Here is a 21,975-nt window from a genome sequence, read left to right as displayed (position 1 = left end):
CAGGAATTAACATAGGCGTACAACTTTGCTTCGGCCATTTTTTTCCGAAATTCGAGGCTTTATTGTAAAAAACTAGTTATACATTTATGATTCAAAGTAATGTCCATCGCTGGCCACTACTTTCTCCCATCTTTCGAGCAGCGTACGAATCTCGCGTTGAAAAAGCTGGTTATCTTTTGAAGCGATCCACGAATTGATCCTATTTTTTACTCCTTGATAAGACCGTTAGTGCTGGTCAACCAGGCCGTGTGCCATTGATCGGAACAAGTGATAATCCGAGGGAGCAACGTCTGAAGAATATGGAGGGTAGGGTAGGACCCATTTTAACGTTTCCAAGTATGTCTTGACCACTTGACCGCAACATGGAGTCGAGCATTGTCATGGTATAAAATCACTTTATCATGTCTCTTGTTGTATTGCGGCCGTTTATCTTTCAATGCTCGGCTCAAACGCATTAATTGTGTTAGATTACGATCGTCTGTGATTGTTTCAGTCGGTTTTAACAATTCATAATACACTACGCCGAGTTGGTCCCACCAAATACTGAACCATGAATATTTGGTTTGGCCGCCGACGTTGAAGTATGGCTGGGATATCCACATGATTTTCTGCTTTTCGATGAGACTCAGCCGCAGATTTCTTCATATTAAAGGAGAAAATTAAAACCTCCCGTAAATGAGGAGAAAGAAACCTCAGCTAACTTTACACAGAAACAAATCTTTCACAACTGAAGCCGTAGAGAAATCATTTTTGTGGTTTTCAAAATTCAATTCATAAAGCCCAGACTCAAATCCTGCTGCTAAATGTTCATTCTACAATTTTTTTTGTGAGTGTCACATTTTGCTATGGTCTAAAATTTGCAATGTTTTCGAGAGCTCGTTCTAACTGATGATGAAAAAGTGCACAAATTATGTCCGTCCGGTAGTCAGTCTTCCGAAATAAAAAACCTAAAACATTGAGATTCACAGGGTGGTTCGAATCTTGAATATCGCAGTCAAGTTCGTTAATGGACAAAATTGGAGTAGAGGTCTACAAGGGCACAATTGGCTCATTAATGAAACAGCGCGATTTTACAATTCTGCTTTCCAATTTCTTTTTACCTATATCTATATAGCATGAATTCTCTTTTGAAATTCAATCGTTTTGAACAAAATAAATGTATAATGGGTAAGCCTCCAAATATTTCAAAATTTTGATAATAACTACAAATGATGATTTGCTACTGTAAAATTTATTGAACGAGCTCGAAATCACCAGTAACAATTGGTAATTACAACGTCAACAGTTTATTGTTGTAATCAGATTCAATCAAATAGTTAAAATTTAATTTACAAGCTCTAGCAATCTTCAGTGAAAAAAACAATATGAGAGATTCGCGGATTGAATTGTTTTATTTCTCTTAAATTATCTCAATGAATCCATGGTTAAATGCATGGTTATCATGGTAGATATCAAAACACAGTAGTATTGGTTATAGATAGAAAAATCATGACCCCGGAAAAACCAACAAACATCAATGCTTAGGTTCAATGGAACTCGTTTTCTTCTTTGATTTTTGAATGACTATTTTCTGTAGATGAAAATATTTTTATTATTATATTATTTTTTATTATTCTGACAGTGAGTATCTCGTTTTATTCTCGTTTTTTCGTTTTGATTGTTCTGTTTTCCATACCGATTTTAGATAACTTAGTTTTTTCATTTTTTCGTTTTACATTTTCACTTTGTTAGTATTGAATTCATGTGTTGTCATTTACCCATACGTTTGATGTTTTTTAATAATTTATGTAATCATTTTAAGGCACATAAAATCCGGTTTCTCCATGATAGTAATTTATCATTTTAGCCTGAAGAAGGCCTAATAAAGGCCCAGACGTTGTGGAAGAATGGAGTGAAACTCATTCATTTGTTTGCTCCTGAGGCCGATATATCCCCAACTTTACTTTATGATATTATTTTTATATTTTATATTTTTACTTTATGATATTATTTTTATAGTTCCAATTCCATTTGATTTTACATTGGTTTATGACATCTATTTCGTAAAACCAAATTAACATAGAAGCTAGTAGAAATGAATATATCATACCACATCAATAGGAGTAGATAAAAGTTAGTGAATGGGGTGGGATGTTCAGTCATGTTTTTCAAAAGGAAAATTCTCATAAAAAAAAGTTGTAACAAAAAATACCTTAGGGGTAGACTATTTCAACTTCTTCTAAGAATAATTCAGGGTTGAAAAAAATTCCAAAATATGTAGTTTCATTAACAAATAATATTCACCAAGTTTCGTGTTTTCAGCTCAATATACAGGGAAAATAAAAATGAGGTTTATTCATCACTGTTACAATAAGGTAAAATATGGAAGAAAAAATAACATGATTATGAAAGTCCTAAGCAAAGCTTTTATGTAATCACAATAAAGAATGAAACATTTTCTTTTGGTTAATCTTCAGAGGGGTGTAACTTTTACGGGCAGTTTCTCAAAAAATGTTATACCAAATACCCACCTTAATTTTTATCACAGAATCATCTCTTACATTTTTTCGGTGTTATTCAGTATATGTATACCAAAAGCCAACATTTTTTCAAAAACTGCAAATTTAACACCGAGGGTTATTGTTATTATTATTATTTTTATTTTTTTTTAAAGAAATCAACCAAATGAATATATGAGGAATGCACTGACGTGAAGTCAGGAACTTATGAGCGCTCGTCATACACCTCAGCATTGACATTTGTGCATGTACAAACCAAACCTCAACCAGATCGGATGTGTTGCCAAATATAGAGTATTTATTTATATGTATATTCATTTAGTCTCTTCTTCAATAGTTCTGATGATGTGATCGCCATGAATTTTTCATGAAGCTTCAAAGTGTAAGTCTTTTTTAAATGAACGTTCCAGCAAGTGGATGATATTATTTAAATGCAAAATTTTATTTCCGACGAATTTGTCGTAGTATTCACGGATTACAATAAGAATAATTCTCATTATTTATATACATATGTTTTTGTCCATTTACTAGCTTTAACAAACCTACCGTGAAATTTTCAAGTCACGGTGAACTTTAATCCAGTTTACTCGCGTCAAAGACCTAACCTATTCTGTCTTAACCTAACCTAACCTTTCTATAATTGTTCGTAAATGTGTCATTATGATGATCTTTTCGCAACTATATTATACAAAAATTTGTAACTCAGAAACTGTAAGCGCTAGGATTTTGTAGATAGAAATTTTCAAGTCACAGTGAACTCGAATCCAGTTCACTCGCGTCAAAGACTAATCTATTCTGTCTTAACCTAACCTAACCTTTCTATAATTGTTCGTAAATGCGTCATGATGATGATCTTTTCGCAACTATTTATATTATTCAAAAATTCATAACTCAGAAACTGTAAGCGCTAGGACTTTGTAGATAGAAATTTTCAAGTCACAGTGAACTCGAATCTAGTTCACTCGCGTCAAAGACCTAACCTATTCTATCCTAACCTTACCTAACCTTTCTATAATTGTTCGTAAATGCGTCATTATGATGATCTTTTCGCAACTATATTATACAAAAATTTGTAACTCAGAAACTGTAAGCGCTAGGATTTTGTAGATAGAAATTTTCAAGTCACAGTGAACTCGAATCCAGTTCACTCGCGTCAAAGACTAATCTATTCTGTCTTAACCTAACCTAACCTTTCTATAATTGTTCGTAAATGCGTCATTATGATGATCTTTTCGCAACTATTTATATTATTCAAAAATTCATAACTCAGAAACTGTAAGCGCTAGGACTTTGTAGATAGAAATTTTCAAGTCACAGTGAACTCGAATCTAGTTCACTCGCGTCAAAGACCTAACCTATTCTATCCTAACCTTACCTAACCTTTCTATAATTGTTCGTAAATGCGTCATTATGATGATCTTTTCGCAACTATATTATACAAAAATTTGTAACTCAGAAACTGTAAGCGCTAGGATTTTGTAGATAGAAATTTTCAAGTCACAGTGAACTCGAATCCAGTTCACTCGCGTCAAAGACTAATCTATTCTGTCTTAACCTAACCTAACCTTTCTATAATTGTTCGTAAATGCGTCATGATGATGATCTTTTCGCAACTATTTATATTATTCAAAAATTCATAACTCAGAAACTGTAAGCGCTAGGACTTTGTAGATGAAATTTTCAAGTCACAGTGAACTCGAATCCAGTTCACTCGCGTCAAAGACTAATCTATTCTGTCTTAACCTAACCTAACCTTTCTATAATTGTTCGTAAATGCGTCATTATGATGATCTTTTCGCAACTATTTATATTATTCAAAAATTCATAACTCAGAAACTGTAAGCGCTAGGACTTTGTAGATAGAAATTTTCAAGTCACAGTGAACTCGAATCTAGTTCACTCGCGTCAAAGACCTAACCTATTCTATCCTAACCTAACCTAACCTTTCTATAATTGTTCGTAAATGCGTCATGATGATGATCTTTTCGCAACTATTTATATTATTCAAAAATTCATAACTCAGAAACTGTAAGCGCTAGGACTTTGTAGATGAAATTTTCAAGTCACAGTGAACTCGAATCTAGTTCACTCGCGTCAAAGACCTAACCTATTCTATCCTAACCTAACCTAACCTTTCTATAATTGTTCGTAAATTCGTCATTATGATGATCTTTTCGCAACTATTTATATTATTCAAAAATTCGTAACTCAGAAACTGTAAGCGCTAGGACTTTGTAGATAGAAATTTTCAAGTCACAGTGAACTCGAATCCAGTTCACTCGCGTCAAAGACCTAACCTATTCTAACCTAACCTAACCTAACCTTCCAATAATTGTTCGTAAATGCGTCATTATGATAATCTTTTCGCAACTATATTATCCAAAAATTCGTTACTCAGAAACTGTGAGCTCTAGGACTTTGTAGATACTGTATCCAGTATCATCGCAAGTTTTCAATTTTATGTTTATATGTGGTAAAGTTTTCAAGAAATTGTTCCAATTTTGTTTGTTTGATTTTTTACTTTTTAAAATTCATGGATTGTATTATTGAGCTAGGAGGACGAATGCCAAATAACAATTTATTTTTTTACACAATTTCATGCAAAAAGCACTTATTGTTCATCCTGAACGGACTTATTTCTTTCTATTTCCGATTTTTGTATTCTAAACATTCCAAAACGTAAACTGTTAACAAAAATTTTTCCTCGATCAATTCCAAAGATTTATTATAGAAAATTATAAACCAAAATCATCTTCTACTGAAGATGCAATCCCCTAATTTAAGTATTTGGGTGGAATGAGATATACAGCACGTTCTTTGAGACCTATAACTGTGAAAAAGTTCATCTTTTCGAATTCATAGATTGATTTGATTTTATTGAAATAGTTTTTATTGTTGCTAAAGAATCTTCTGGATGTTATACTCTTTATGATTGGAAATACAAATAATGTTAAAAAAATAAATACAATAACGAACCAAAATTCAGATATCGAATTTGAACTGAATTCTAATCGAACAATCCAATCAAACCTTGCTGTTGCTGATGAGTTGAATCCATTTATTCGATTATAAAATTGGGATTAATTATGTTCGACCATATATAATGAAAAAATAAATAATCAAATAAAACATTAAATTTTTTTAACATACTCACGAAAACACTTCAAATACGATAACTCATAATTAAAATTCCGATGGTAATAAGAATCCATCAAAAAATCAAAACGTTTTTTAAGGATACAATCTGAGCCATGTGGAGTGGAAAGTAGTCAGTAGTGATGAAAATGTAACTGATCGATTTAACGGGTAAACAGTATTATTATACATAATGAGCAATTAAATATACTTTAGGTATGATTTGCGTTGAGGCAGTCTGAAAATAAAATAATTCATAATTCTGCATGTAGAAAAACTTCCATATTCATTAAGTTATTGTGTGTAGTACACGGGAACTACGTCAATTGCACGTTTGAAAATTAATCACTTATTGATCAGACTCTTTGGATTCTCCGTCGAATTGTAAACATGTAAACATATTGTTGGATATTTTGAATAATTTCATATGACTATTATACTGAATCGGAGCACGTAGACCTTAAATCGTTCCAGGTCTTAAGACTTCTTTGAGGCTTGTTTCACAATACTCTGCCAAGATGTGTGGCCTTATTCTTCCTCGTCAGTCGCTTCTAAAATCTAAAATCCAATCCCGCAAATGCGGGATCCCTCTGAAATTATGCGGGATTTTACATGCGGGATCTGCGGGATTCAATATTAAAATTGCATATTAGACAAGCACAAGCGACTTTTGAAACGTCCGAGAAAAGCAATAGATCAACCACTCATAATTTACGGACGAAGGTGCAACACTAGTTATTGCTGAAACTAAACTACGATTCATGATCAGCAAATTGGAAAGTGGGCAAATAAGCGAGGTAAGAGGCTATATCTCAGGATCCACTCATCGTATAGACTTGTGGTAAAAATTTTTACCACTAAAGTGTACAAGAAAACACACTGGAAATTGTTTTGAAGTTCATACCTCTACCGCTAAGGGGCGTAATAGTTATCGTCGAGTAGATGAATTAATTTTACTCGAAAATGTTTCGTATGAAGTGGACCCAAAAATATCATCATTGTAATCCTTGGAAAATTCTCTATTTTTTTGAATTGTCCCTTTCAATTTTACGACATCAAATAAGGGTAGGGGAAAGGAAGAAAACTGATTGATTGAAATGCCTGTAACTTTAGTTTGGCTCAACATTTTTGAGCAAATTAGATCTCGTCTGAAAGATAATATCTTGTTGATTGGGTACAAAATATACTCATGATAAATTGGTTTTTGTTGCTTTCGATAGGGGGTGCTAAGTCATAAGTTCATTGTTTTTTCCATTAACTCCGAAATTCCAAATGTAATGATAGGATTTTCTTAACAGAATAAGAAATTCCATCAAATTTGCATGAAAAAACCTGCAGGTCGCAAAGCGATAGTTTAAGGCGTTCTGAAGTTTTGGCCGAAAGAAGATATTCTTCAACTGATGCACTGCGAAAAACCAAATTGTGTCTTCAAGTTCTGACCGAAACAGAAATTCCATCAAATTCGTATGAAAAAACCAATAGGTCGCAAAACATTAGCTTCAGGCGTTCTTGAGTTATGGCCGAAAAAAGATTTTCTACAACTGATGCACTGAAAAACTAAATTGTGTCTTCTTTCGGCCATAACTCCAGAACACCTGAAGCTAACGCTTTGCGACCTATTGGTTTTTTCATACAAATTTGATGGGATTTCTGTTTCTGTCAGAACTTAAAGACACAATTCGGTTTTTTGCAGTGCATCAGTTGAAAAATTTCTTCTTTCGGCCATAACTTCAGAACGTCTGAAACTATCGCTTCACGAACTTCAGGTTTTTTCATGCAAATTTGATGGAATTTCTGTTTCTGTTGAGAGAATCCTATCATTACATTTGAAATTTCGGAGTAAAATGAACAAAACAATGAACTTCTGACTTAGCGCCCCCTATCGAAACCAGCAAAAACAAGTTTATCAGTAGTGGTGACGATGAAATCCCGATTATGATAGTCAAACTAGCATTGCCAGCAGTTAGCAAAATAATATCATATATAATAAACAACTCATTCAAATATGGTATTTTTCCTGAGAGTCTAAAGATGGCATTAATAAAACCCATCTTCAAAGAAGGTCATCCAGAAATTTTAAGCAACTACCGGCCCATTAGTCTACTACCAGCTTTCTCTAGAGTTTTTGAAATGCTGGTGTCTGCAAGAATAATAAATTTTTTCAATGAAGAAGACCTATTCAATCACACTCAACACGGATATCTACATGGACGATCGACACAAACAGCCATCTTTCAGTTTGTACAGTACATCTTGGAATTACTCGAAGACAAAAAAATGGCATTGGGAATATTCTTGGACATTTCCAAGGCCTATGATTCATTAAATATGGAATATTTGCTTAAAAAATTGGAATTTTATGGTGTACGAGGAAATGCAAATGATTGGCTGAAATCCTACATGTCTTACAGAAAACAAAGAGTAACCGTCACAAAAGACAATATTACCAGCAAATCAAAAATACTAACAAGAACGATAGGAATAGATCAAGGAAGCGTCATTGGAACATTACTTTTCATAATTTACCTGAATGACTTGGGAAACATAATTCAAAATAGTGAAGGAAATATTGTCAATTTCGTCGACGACACAAATTTACTTACTGGTGCAGAAGATTTTGAAGAGCTGACAAGAAGAGCAAGTCACATTTTTGTAAAGTCAAAAGCATGGTTCGATCAAAATAATCTAATATTAAATGAAAATAAATCAAAAGTCCTGCTATTTGATACAAATAGATCAAAAAAAGAAAAGTCAGATAATATTGCTTTGTCACAATTTAATTTCAAAATATCTGAGTCAGTAAAGTTCCTTGGCATATATATTGATCGATTCTTGAACTGGCGCCAGCATACAGAAATTATTTGTAAAAGATTAAGTAAAATTTGTTTTGCACTTAGATCAATTACAGAGTATATGAGTGAGAATACCTTGAGAATTATATATTTTGGAAATTTTGAAAGCACTCTCAAGTATGGTATTATTTTTTGGGGAAATAATGAAAATTTAGAAAAGATATTTTTAATTCAGAAAAGAGCGATACGTATTATTTGTAAAATGGGTTATAGAGATTCATGTAGGGGAAAATTTAAAATGAAGAATATTTTTACGGTATGTGGTTTATACTTGTTTGAATGTTTGATGTTTTTATATAGGAATAAGCATGAATTCTCAGTTGAAAATCCCAGTAGTTATAATACCAGAAACCTAGATATAAATTTTCCAACTCATAGACTTACATTAACTGAAAAATGTCCTTCTTATATGGCTATCAAAACTTTTAATAAATTGCCAAATGAAATAAAATGTATAACACATTATAAAACATTCCGAAATAGAGTGAAACATCTGCTTATTAGTTTAGAACCATATAGTTTAAGGGAATATTTTGATCGAGCTGGATAAAGCTCAGAATTTTGACGTCATTTCATTTAAATTGTCAGTTTTAGTTTCATACTGTAACTTTGAATTTACTTGAAATAAAGAAATATTATTATTATTATTATTATTATCATGAGTATATTTTGTCCTCAATCAACAAGATATTATCTCTCAGACGAGATCTAATTTGCTCAAAAATGTTGAGCCAAACTGTTACAGGCATTTCAATCAATCAGATTTCTTCTTTTCCCGTACCCTTATTTGATGTCGTAAAATCGAAAGTGACAATTCAAAAAGATAGAGAATTTTTCAAGGATTACAGTGATGATTTTTTTTCGTCCACTTCATATAAAACATTTTCGAGTAAAATTCATTTTTCTACTTGACGGTAGCTATTACGCCCCCTAGCGGTAGAGGTATGAACTTCAAAACAATTTCCAGTGTGTTTTCTTGTACACTTTAGTGTTTAAATTTTTACCGCAAGTCTCTATGATGAGTGGATCCTGAGATATAGCCGCTTACCTCGCTTATTTGCCCACCCTGTACTTCACAGCAAATCATGCAAATTGGGAAATTGTCTTTAGAAGACAAAACAAACGTAAACCATCGCCTTTGAATTTAGAAGAGGAATCGAATCATAGTATGCCTACTGTGTGGGGTACCAGAATCAAAGGCTTCTTCTGTGTCTGTACGAGCACGGGTACGAACAACATTTGACCAGTTATTAAAACATGAAAACCCCTTCAAAATCTTATAATGAGTGAGAAAATTCTTTTGGGAAAATTCTTAGAAAGAAGTCAAAGAAAGAAAATTTATGCAGTCGAAGTTTTTCGCATTTGATAAAACAACTGACACTTCGACTGGTGAAAAACAAAGGAATAGATATTAATAGGGAGTTGCCTATTTTCGAAGATGAAATTATTGATAAACTTGTGAAAAGATTTAGACGGCTTGATTTTGTTATATGAAAGTATATCCTCTTTTATCAGAACACCCCCCTCCAAGGCCTATGTCTGGGTACGCCACTGTTTCTGATCATCCATAGTCTAAGGATTATCGGCATAAACACAATCCTTCACATCACGCCACAATAAAAAAAACCAAAGGCGATAAATCACAAGATCTTGATGGCCAATTGACATCGCCGAAACGAGAAATTGCACGTTCTGGGAATTTTTCTTACAATAAAGCCAATAGCTAAAATAAGCATTGAAAATAAGAGAGTTCAAGCCCTCCAAAGCTATTGAAAATTCCGTTTCTCACGAATAATTAAATAAATTCTGAAAATTTTGAAATAAATCAAGTGATAAAAAGAAAAAAATAAATTTCTCTCTGTCGAATGGAACACCCTGTATATGCGGAAATATTTTGAGAAATGTGCTAGAAAACATTCTAAGCAAGAAAAAAATACAAATATCTGCTCATGTCAACAAATGGCAAATATAAATACGACCATTCTGTTTAATATGAATTCAATTGATTGTCACACAAAATTGAATTCTTTATCATCGTGTTCTCTAAAAATACGTAGGTACAAATTGTTAGTAGCAAATAGCAATAATTAACTCAAGTGAACAAGCACAATCTCAGTTGATTACTCAATGGTTTCTATTCGAAAAGTAAAATATCTAATTAAATTTAGACGTGTAACATTCAATTCAATTCATGAATAAACATATGGATTCATATGAATTAATAACAAAAACAAACTTCAAATATTTATTCAAAGTAGAGCGACACACACGAGGTTGAACATTCAGATAAGAAGGACAAGTGCCAACTAAAAGATTTACTCGGTAAGGCTATCGTAAAACTATAAAATATATCTTTGCCGGGGTTTTCACGGTATACAGTGAAAAACGAAATTATTGGAGAAGAGATCTAACGTACAATCATACTGATGTAATTATCCCGATGCGATAAGATGGATGTGTTCGAAAAAATAACGCAAAATATATTGGCTGTTTTTTTTTCGAGGTATATAACTTTAAGTTGGCATTACTGTTCAAGATGGCTACCGATTTAACAGCTGTCAAGTGATTTATTCTCAGTTTTATTTGACAATTCATCATGAATAGACTCACGCCTGAACAACGCTTGCAAATAGTGCAATTTTATTCCGAAAATAATTGTTCTGTGCGGAATACGTATCGCGCACTACGTCCATTTTATTTTGATTAGCGATGAAGCGCACTTCTGGTTGAATGACTACGTCAACAAACAAAACTGCCGCATTTGGAGTGAAGCTAATCCTCAAGTGTATGTCGAAACACCGTTACATCCAGAAAAACTGACTGTTTGGTGCGCTTTATGGGCTGGTGGAATCATTGGTCCGTACTTCTTCAAAAACGATGATGGCCAGAACGTTACAGCCAATGGTGATCGGTATAGAGCCATGATTACTAACTTTTTCATTCCTGAATTGAACAACCATGATGTCCAGGAGCTGTGGTTCCAACAAGACGGCGCAACATGTCACACAGCTCGTGCCACAATAGATTTATTGAAAGACACGTTTGGTGACCGCCTAATTTCACGTTTTGGACTTGTGAATTGGCCTCAAAGATCTTGTGATTTAACACCGCTAGACTACTTTCTGTGGAGCTATGTAAAGTCATTGGTCTATGCGGATAAGCCACAAACCCTTGACCATTTGGAAGACAACATTCGGCGTGTTATTGCCGATATACGGCCAAAAATGTTGGAAAAAGTCATCGAAAATTGGATGTCCAGATTGGACTACATCCGAGCCAGCCGTTGCGGTCATATGCCAGAAATCATATTTAAAATGTAATGCCACAAGATTATCTTGCGGATAAATAAAATTCATGTCAATCGAATAATTCATCGTTGTTTTATTGCAATTTAAAGTTCTATAGCTCTAAAAAAAACACCCTTTAGTAGGCTCTATAGTTTTGAACAAAAGCGCAAAAAGTACTTTTGAATCTATTCTCATTCAAACATTTCATTTCACTTTCGAAGCAGTCATTTTTTTATATTTCACAAGTAAAAACTAGGCCATTACTAAAAATTGAACGATACACGCTTCAACGAAGCATTGAAATTGTTACAATCCACAAAAAAAAATTGGTGAAAATTTTGCACCTACAATACTGTATACTGTAGCCCGTAGTGTTGACGAAAACCCAGGTTTATCGATTCCTCGTAATTAGAAGATGTTGGTGTGGACGACGTTCATTTTCAACAAGACAGCGCTACGTGCCACACACGAAACAAATCAATCATGGCCGTGATATTTCGAAACAATCGCAATTTTGCGAAAAAGATTGCTGATTGGGCTATTTTCTCGAAAAGGTGATTAGCCACCGAGATCTTGTGATTTAACACCTTTAGACTTTTTTCATTGGGCCACGCAAAGGAAGAGGTCTATGCCAATGCTTCGTATTCATTCATGTGACAATAGGAGTGTGGCCATTTGGTTGATATTTGGGCATCATTCATGGCACACCTTCCTCTTTACAATGAAAAAAACCTCCATTTATTTTTCTTAAAATATACTCGTTTGATTCAATATCAAAATGAAACCTCTTATTGGAACACCCTCTACTACAATATTCATGTGAAAATGTAATGTAAATTGAACTAATTAAAAGTTAAGACATAACGAATAATCCAAGCACACTTTCTTCTCCAAGAACACAAAATTCAAATTAAGAGATAAAATTATGTAATAGGTCGTATATGGATTATGAATATGTGTTTCACTCGAATTTATCTAATGAGTAGTAGCTATAAGAGGTTATAAGAAATGCTTGGATTCAAATCAATTTCCTCAAAGGTCAAAAGTTGTCAAGGGTAAAATTTCCTCTCTCCGATTAAGCATATCCTTCTCTCTATGTTCGGAATTATGAACTCCATCCAATGACATTTCCAAAAGAGTTTTAGGATTTTTTTTCGGGGAGTAGTTATGTAGAAACATTATAAAAAATGTATTCTGATAAATTAACATGTTCATAGAAGAGAAACTTGTATAATTATACCAAGTACATAGATAAGAATAATTTGGTTATACATACACTTATTTCTCTTGCGTTGGTATCCGTGAATAACTACTATTACTGTTAATTTAATTGATTGGAAGTGTATTTCATTTTATGAACTAATGTTTTCTAGTTTTTGCATTTTTTCAGTCATTATACATATACAAATTGATAGTCTTGATTATTATCAATAAAAATCAGCAAGTAATGTTGTAAAATGGTTGAAGTACGATAAAACATACCAAACAATTGAAAATGATACTAATATCCAATAATGCCTACACAATAATATTGAATGAGCCATAAATTCGCCAATCATGCCCTATAGTACAGGAAGTATTTCACAAATTACAAGATAATGGGTTCTTCGTATGCCAATCAAAGATATTGAATTTGGCTTCTCAATCCAAGTTTCTCCAATTAAGAAAGAAACCAAAAAAAAGTTATCACTTAAACGGGCTTCTCGTTTAATTCAGATGTGGTTTGTAACACATTTCGAAAGACAATAAAATAGACATGACATTTTCAGAATGACCTTAATGCTACGATTGATTCAATACATTTAAGAAATATAAATTCATATAGGTATTCATATTCCCAATTATCTCACCAATAACTTGACGGATGTTAGTTTCCAGATCGTCAATAATCTGAAAATTATCGGCATAAGCACAATGCTTCGCATAACACCACAAAAAAAATCCAAAGAAGATAAATCAGAAAATCTTGGTGGCCAATTCACATCGCCGAAAGGAGAATTTACGCGTCCTGGGTTTTTTCTTGCATGAAAGCCAAAACAGGTCGTGTTGTGTGGCTTGTTGCACCATCTTGCTGAAACCACATATTTATAACGGGTGTTTTCTTTCGAGGTATATAACTTTAAGTTGGCATTACTGTTCGAGATGGCAACCGATTTAACAGCTGTCAAGTGATTTATTCTCAGTTTGGTTTGGCAATTCATCATGAATAGTCTCACGCCTGAACAACGCTTGCAAATAGTGCAATTTTATTTCGAAAATAATGGTTCTGTGCGGAATACGTATCGCGCACTACGTCCATTTTATTTTATTTAGCGATGAAGCGCACTTCTGGTTGAATAGCTACATCAACAAACAAAACTGCCGCATTTGGAGTGAAGCTAATCCTCGAGTGTATGTCTGAACACCGTTACATCCAGAAGAACTGACTGTTTGGTGCGCTTTATGGGCTGGTGGTATCATTGGTCCGTACTTCTTCAAAAACGATGATGGCCAGAACGTTACAGTCAATGGTGATCGGTATAGAGCCACGATTACTAATTTTTTCATTCCTGAATTGAACAACCATGATGTCTAGGAGCTGTGGTTCCAACAAGACGGCGCAACATGTCACACAGCTCGTGCCACAATCGATTTATTGAAAGACACGTTTGGTGACCGCCTAATTTCACGTTTTGGACTTGTGAATTGGCCTCCAAGATCTTGTGATTTAACACAGCTAGACTACTTTCTGTGGGGCTATGTAAAGTCATTGGTCTATGCGGATAAGCTACAAACCCTTGACCATTTGGAAGACAACATTCGCCGTGTTATTGCCGGTATACGGCCACAAATGTTGGAAAAAGTCATCGAAAATTGGACGTCCAGATTGGACTACATCCGAGCCAGCCAGAAATCATATTTAAAATGTAATGCCACAAGATTATCTTGCGGATAAATAAAATTCATGTCAATCGAATAATCCATCGTTGTTTTATTGCAATTTAAAGTTCCATAGCTCTAAAAAAAAACACCCTTTATGTGGTGTCTACCACGCGACGTTATACGTCCAATAGTTTCGGAGTTATGAAATGGTACCGTTGATGTAAACATATGAACCTCTTGTGACAAATCTGCAGAATTTTTTTCACAAATCGCTTTATCAGTGCAAGGCATAAAAGTCCATATCAAATAGAGTAATGGCACATTGTTTGGTTTTGGCTACGGATAACAAATGAAGGAATTAATCACAAATGAGATAGGTTCAACAGACGCTTCCTAACCTTTGGAATCTATTTTTCAAACACGGCTGTTCCCGATAAGAATCATAGACGACAAACAAGACAAATTGAACGCTTTAAGAATCGACCATACATGAATACACATGTGTATTCAATTCAGATTTGATTAAATATTTGTGCAAGCAAGTTGCGTGCACAGCAAGTGTTGCGATCCATATGAAAAAAAAAAGAAATATTGGAGGCAATCAATTACAATGCAGACGATATAGATCGGTATTGATTCCCGCAATTATACCAACTTGTAAACACAGCGCGATAAACAACAATTCATTTATCATATCTTCGACAGAGTAATATGAATTCTTTAGTTATTATCGACGATAATCCAGTGATTTCCTTATTGGTTGAAGATTTGGCTATCAATTATCCAGCTTTTGCTTTCTCCTCATCACAACGAGGGTTTCTAATAAATCTCTTTCATTCACTCGACGATTTGCCAATACGATATTCTGTATTTTCTACGTGTTGTTGCTGTTTTTGAACGTCTTTAACGAGGATCATCTTCAAAGCTTGTAAAGGGTGTTTTTTTTAGAGCTATAGAACTTTAAATTGCAATAAAACAACGATGGATTATTCGATTGATAAGAATTTTATTTAATTTTATTTATCCGCAAGATAATCTTGTGGCATTACATTTTAAATATTATTTCTGGCATATGACCGCCACGGCTGGCTCGAATGTAGTCCAATCTGGACGTCCAATTTTCGATGACTTTTTCGAACATTTGTGGCCGTATATCGGCAATAACACGGCGAATGTTGTCTTCCAAATGGTCAAGGGTTTGTGGCTTATCCGCATAGACCAATGACTTTACATAGCCCCACAGAAAGTAGTCTAGCGGTGTTAAATCACAAGATTTTGGAGGCCAATTCACAGGTCCAAAACGTGAAATTAGGCGGTCACCAAACGTGTCTTTCAATAAATCGATTGTGGCACGAGCTGTGTGACATGTTGCGCCGTCTTGTTGTAACCACAGCTCCTGGACATCATGGTTGTTCAATTCAGGAATGAAAAAGTTAGTAATCATGGTTCTATACCGATCACCATTGACTGTAACGTTCTGGTCATCGTCGTTTTTGAAGACGTACGGACCAATGATTCCACCAGCCCATAAAGCGCACCAAACAGTCAGTTTTTTTGGATCTAACGGTGTTTCGACATACACTTGAGGATTAGCTTCATTCCAAATGCGGCAGTTTTGTTTGTTGACGTAGCCATTCAACCAGAAGTGCGCTTCATCGCTAATGGACGTAGTGCGCGATACGTGTTCCACACAGAACCATTATTTTCGAAATTAAATTGCACTATTTGCAAGCGTTGTTTAGTCGTGAGTCTATTCATGATGAATTGCCAAACCAAACTGAGAATAAATCACTTGACAGCTGTTAAATCGGTCACCATCTTGAATAGTAATGCCAACTTGAAGTTATATACCTCGAAAAAACACCTGTTATAAGGTTTTCCAAAAAGTTTCGTTTTATATTAAAAAAATGAGTACATTTTAAGAGAAATCAATGGATGATGCATTTTTAAAGTTTCGTAATTTCCATTACAAATATGCTATAATATATCAGCACCAAATCGTGCTCTCAAATACCAGTTCTATTCCAGATAAAATCAGATTCAGAGATAGCTTCATTTCGTCTTCGATAGACTCGAAAGCAAAAAAAAGCAATGACGAAGTCCTATAAGAGAATGGAGAAAACGAAAAGTGAGACATAAAAACAAATTCTAAGGAGTCAAGTTGAACTCATCGGGTATCTTATACACACACACAAACTTTCATTAAGAATATTATTGGGAGCGGAAAGTAGAACCGACCACCTAGGAACTGTTATTCGAGGACGTCAGGAACCTGATGAATTGTTGAAGCTACTCAGAAATGCAATCACTAGCAAGAGATGCAGAAACTTGTCTGACGCCTACAAGCATTATAAGAATCACTTCCTGAAATTTTGATATGAGGTTTTTCAATAGGAGGTTCAATTTTGATATTAAAAAAACGAGTATATTTGAACAAGAATCAATGGATGTTTATTTCATTGTGAAGAGGAAGATTTACCTATGCCATTAACGATGTAAAACGATACCAGCCAAATAGCTTCGGCAGCAGCACCATATCCTTTCCATGACGAATCAAGGCTGTTTGTCCCCGATAACTTCACTAATTCTATCATTAAGGTCTTGAGTCGATTGTGGATTATTGACATAGGCTTTATCCCTCACTTGACCCCGAAGAAAAATGTCTGAAGGTGTTGAATCATAAGATCTCGATGGCCAATTGTGATCACACGGCTGTATGGTCTTGTTGAAAATGAACGGCGTCCACCTCAATATCTTCTAATTCCAACCATAAAAATTTTTCAATCCTAGCTCGGTAGTACAATTCACTCACCCTTATAACGGGTGTTTTTTTCGAGGTACATAATTTTAAGTTGGCATTACTGTTCAAGATGGCGACCGATTCAACAGCTTTATTCTCAGTTTGGTTTGGCAATTCATCATGAATAGACTCACGCCTGAACAACGCTTGCAAATAGTGCAATTTTATTTCGAAAATAATGGTTCTGTGCGGAATACGTATCGCGCACTACGTCCATTTTATTTTGTTTGGCGATGAAGCGCACTTCTAGTTGAATGGCTACGTCAACAAACAAAACTGCCGCATTTGGAGTGAATCTAATCCTCAAGTGTATGTCGAAACACCATTACATCCATAAGAACTTACTGTTTGGTGCGCTTTATGGGCTGGTGGAATCATTGGTCCATACTTCTTCAAAAACAATGATGGCGAGAACGTTACAGTCAATGGTGATCGGTATAGAGCCATGATTACTAACTTTTTCATTCCTGAATTGAACAACCATAATGTCCAGGAGCTGTGGTTCCAACAAGACGGCGCAACATGTCACACAGCTCGTTCCACAATCGATTTGGTGACGTTTGGTGACCACCTAATTTCACGTTTTGGACCTGTGAATTTGCCTCCAAGATCTTTTGATTTAACACCGCTAGACTACTTTCTGTGGGGCTATGTAAAGTCATTGGTCTATGCGGATAAGCCAGAAATCCTTGACCATTTGGAAGACAACATTCGCCGTGTTATTGCCGATATACGGCCACAAATGTTGGAAAAAGTCATCGAAAATTAGACGTCCAGATTGGACTACATCCGAGCCAGCCGTGGCGGTCATATGCCAGAAATCATATTTAAAATGTAATGCCACAAGATTATCTTGCGGATAAATAAAATTCATGTCAATCGAATAATCCATCGTTGTTTTATTGCAATTCAAAGTTCTATAGCTCTGAAAAAAAAACCCTTTACAATCATATCCTGATTCGTTCTCGAATTACAGGGCGTTTCTGAAAAAGATTTGTCAAAAACATCACGTAAACGGTTCTTCAAAAATGTCATCCGTAACAAAGATATATAAATATTTTTCATTTATTTCAAGATTTATTTCATTTTGTGTTCGTTGTTTTATTGTAGTCAGGTCATATATACGGTGTCCCATTTAATTCGAAATTAATTATCGTTTTAGAAATATAGAGAAGAGTTGATGTTTTTGAATGGGACACCAAATAAATGACTGGATTATAATTATAATTGGATAATAATCTGGAAAATAAATGAAAAATATTTATATTTAAGATGTCCCATCAAAAAATGAAGTCGAAAAACTCAATATCTTTGAAACAGATGCCTGTTTTGAAAAACCGATAAAGGGATGGTTTTCGACTAATCTGCAGGGTGTCCAATTTAAGAAACAATTTTTCCTCTATATCTCTAACACAGTAATTAATTTTTATTGATTTTTTAAGAGAATCATATGAACCATGAAAATTACTGAAAAACACAATTTAGAAACTTTTGAATATCTCGAATAGAAACAAAGATATAGCAAAATACTTCTAGAATTCATTTTTGAGAAACGAATCAGGATATCTATGATTTGCTTTCTGATATCTTATTATTTCGAAAAAAGAGATCAGGGTCCTTGAAGATTTTTTCTATAGGTCTTATAGTTCTCGAGATGCTTTCAGTGGGCATCGAATTTGGGACAATCTGTACTTATGATGCTGTCCAACGTAGATAATACCAGATAATTTCTCCTGTAATTCATTATCACTTCATTTTTCGCTCGAGAAAATCTAATCGATAAATTCATTCATTTACTCCATTCGACAAATCAACTATGATCAGCGTCGATTATATCTATTGATGCGAAAACTTAGTTAAATGCTTGCATAATGAACTCGAGCATGAACTGAGTTAGCGCGACATAATTTTCAACATCAGTGCATAACAGCATACTTATGATTGATGAGCTCAATCTATCAATGTTGGAAATTAGATTTTTTTTTGTAGCCCCACGAGAGAAGGAAAGCAACAACTACGAGATTGGTTTACTTTATCGAAATAAGAGAAGCCATTTTTTTGCGGCCTTTAATTAGGTCGAATGAACTTCTGGGAACGATTAACATAGAATGAATGCGGAATGAATAAGTTTTTGCTGATTACATTTTTATTTTGTTGATCTTAGAAATGCTAAAATTCAAGGATTTGAATGAAACAATAATTTTTCAGATAATGTTAAGGTAAGAGTGATGTGTTTTTTAATTGTATGCAAAAATTATATAAAGATTTTTGTAGTTTATTCTTTGAGAATATTTTTGAAAATGAATCTTCTCAAAATTTAAGTCATAAAAATATCTCGAAAATGTTTCATTTTGGTGTTTTCGGGGTCTCTTCCTGAGACTGTTCTCATGTCCACGGTTTCAAATTTTAACTGATATAATTAAGCATTCTCCGATAAATATATGAGGCATCACCTCGACATGTAACATTTCAAGAAGTATATCGAAAAAAATTAACTTTAGCCGTTTTGCAATGGTAGCTGCAGCGGTAAGTGGTAGAATAAATAGATCGTAGATGTCATACAATAAGGTTAGATATTTATAAACATGACGCTATTGAAATATTAATCGATTTGTATCTGACACATAAAGTTATTCTCGATTAAGGTTTTAATTTTCTGCTTTAGTATGAAGAAATCTGCGACTGAGGCTCATCAAATGCTTTCAAATACCTATGGTGAGGTCGCTATTAGCGAAAGAACGTGCCGAAAGTGGTTTCAGCGCGGTGATTTTGACGTCGAAGACCAGCATGGCGATGAAAGAGAAAAGGTTTTCGAAGATGCAGAATTGGCAGGAACATTGGGAGAGACGCAACAAGCCATTTCAAAACGCCTGAAAGATATGGGAATGTTTCAGAAGCAAGGAACTTGGGTGCCGTACGAGTTGAAGCCGAGAGATGTTGAACAGCGTTTGTTTGTTTGTGAACAAATGCTTGCAAGGAAAAGACGGAAAGGATTTCTGAATCGCATTGTGAAGCGCAGAAAATCATGGAGATATCCCGGCCATGCTTCCACGTCGACGGCCAAACCAAATATTCACGGTTCCAAGTTCATGATCAGTATTTGGTGGGACCAGCTCGGCGCAGTGTATTATGAGTTGTTGAAACCGACTTAAACAATCACAGGCGATAGTTATCTAAATCAATTAATGCGTTTGAGCCGAGCATTGAAAGACAAACGGCGCCAATACAACGAGAGTCATGATAAAGTGATTTTACAGCATGACATGGCTCGACCCCATATTGCGAAAGTGGTCAAGACATACTTGGAAAAGTTGAAATGGGAAGTCCTACCTCACCTGCCGTTTTCTCCAGACGTTGCTCTCTCGGACTATCACCTATCTCGGTCTGGCTGAACAACGCTTGGATATTTTCTGAGTTATTCACAAAAAACTGTTTTTCGTCTTGAATTTTCAGCTATTTCTTTTCCCTTCACGCCAAAAAGATGAAATTTTCAGGAACTGTTACTTAAACCATGTTTTAGATTTTACTACCCTAATATGCAAGAGAAAAAAGTTACAGGTTGTTCCTAAATAGATGGCGAATTTTGATTCGAATTTGTATCGGAAACCTCTTTATTTCAACTAATCGGCCATCGGTTTGCTCTCCAGTGATAAATAAATAATTCCTTATGAACCATATGCAAAAACTTACCATGTTTTACATTCTTTTTTTTTAATGATAGATATCATTAATTACATCTGCCAAATTCCTCTTTATTCAGTAGCATTTTGTGTTTACTATTAATTTGGTGATAATTCGTATTATGTTATAAAATCGATCACTATGCCTAATTTTACCAATGAAGATTATTTAAATCTCATTCTACTTCATGGAGAATGTAATAAAGTTGTAGATAGAACGATTCCTGAAAATTTCATCTTTTTGGCGTGAAGGGAAAAGAAATAGCTGAAAATTCAAGACGAAAAACAGTTTTTTGTGAATAACTCAGAAAATATCCATTTTAGGGCAAGGGTGTGATGCATACACTCACATTATTTTTTAACGTAGATTCAATATCTGCCATAAAAAAATGGGGTTCTAATTTGAAAAAATTGATTTTTCACGATTTTGTCATCCCTAACTTTGAAAGCGATTTTTTCACCCCCTGTATCATGAATCGCGATTTCGATTTTTAAAGTGGATACATCAATCTTACATCTTGAAAAATCCCAAAAATGAAAATTTTCCATCCAAAACCTCGAAGTTATTCTTGTTTCAGCGGAGCTCTATTTTCGATTTTTTTTTTCGAATTTTCCCGCTCAGAGAGAATTTTCCAACCAAAACTGAAAAATGTTACATCAAAATAACTTGAAATTTTCTAAGGAATCTATTTCTGCAATAAAAAAATGGTGTTCTAATTTGAAAAACGGAAGTTGACGTCATTTCCGGAAAAACCGGAGGTGCTCATGCCTTGAAAATATTTTAGATTTCATCAGCATCGTGAAATACTTATAAGTGCTGAATTTCATGAAAATACGTTCAGTAGTTTCCCGTATAAATAT

The 21,975-nt window shown here is 34.3% G+C and overlaps 1 protein-coding gene across 4 annotated transcripts in view; it reads right to left on the bottom strand.

Moving 5' to 3' along the window:
* The window catches only part of LOC123677546, a 102,876-nt gene that overhangs the window by 48,900 nt on the left and 32,001 nt on the right, over window positions 1-21,975 (bottom strand). Inside the window, exon 1 of one of the 4 annotated variants that reach the window (XM_045614123.1) lies at window positions 5,653-5,725. The exons of the other annotated variants lie outside the window; for them this stretch is intronic. Within the exon in view, the coding sequence (XP_045470079.1) occupies window positions 5,653-5,710 (58 nt within the window). The 5' untranslated portion in view covers window positions 5,711-5,725. Of the gene's footprint in view, window positions 1-5,652; window positions 5,726-21,975 lie in introns of those variants that run through there. 4 annotated transcript variants of the gene reach the window in all.

The sequence above is a fragment of the Harmonia axyridis genome, chromosome 4 (assembly GCF_914767665.1).
Source record: "Harmonia axyridis chromosome 4, icHarAxyr1.1, whole genome shotgun sequence".
Taxonomy (NCBI): Eukaryota; Metazoa; Arthropoda; class Insecta; order Coleoptera; family Coccinellidae; genus Harmonia; species Harmonia axyridis.
This window is presented reverse-complemented; position numbering and strand designations above follow the sequence as displayed.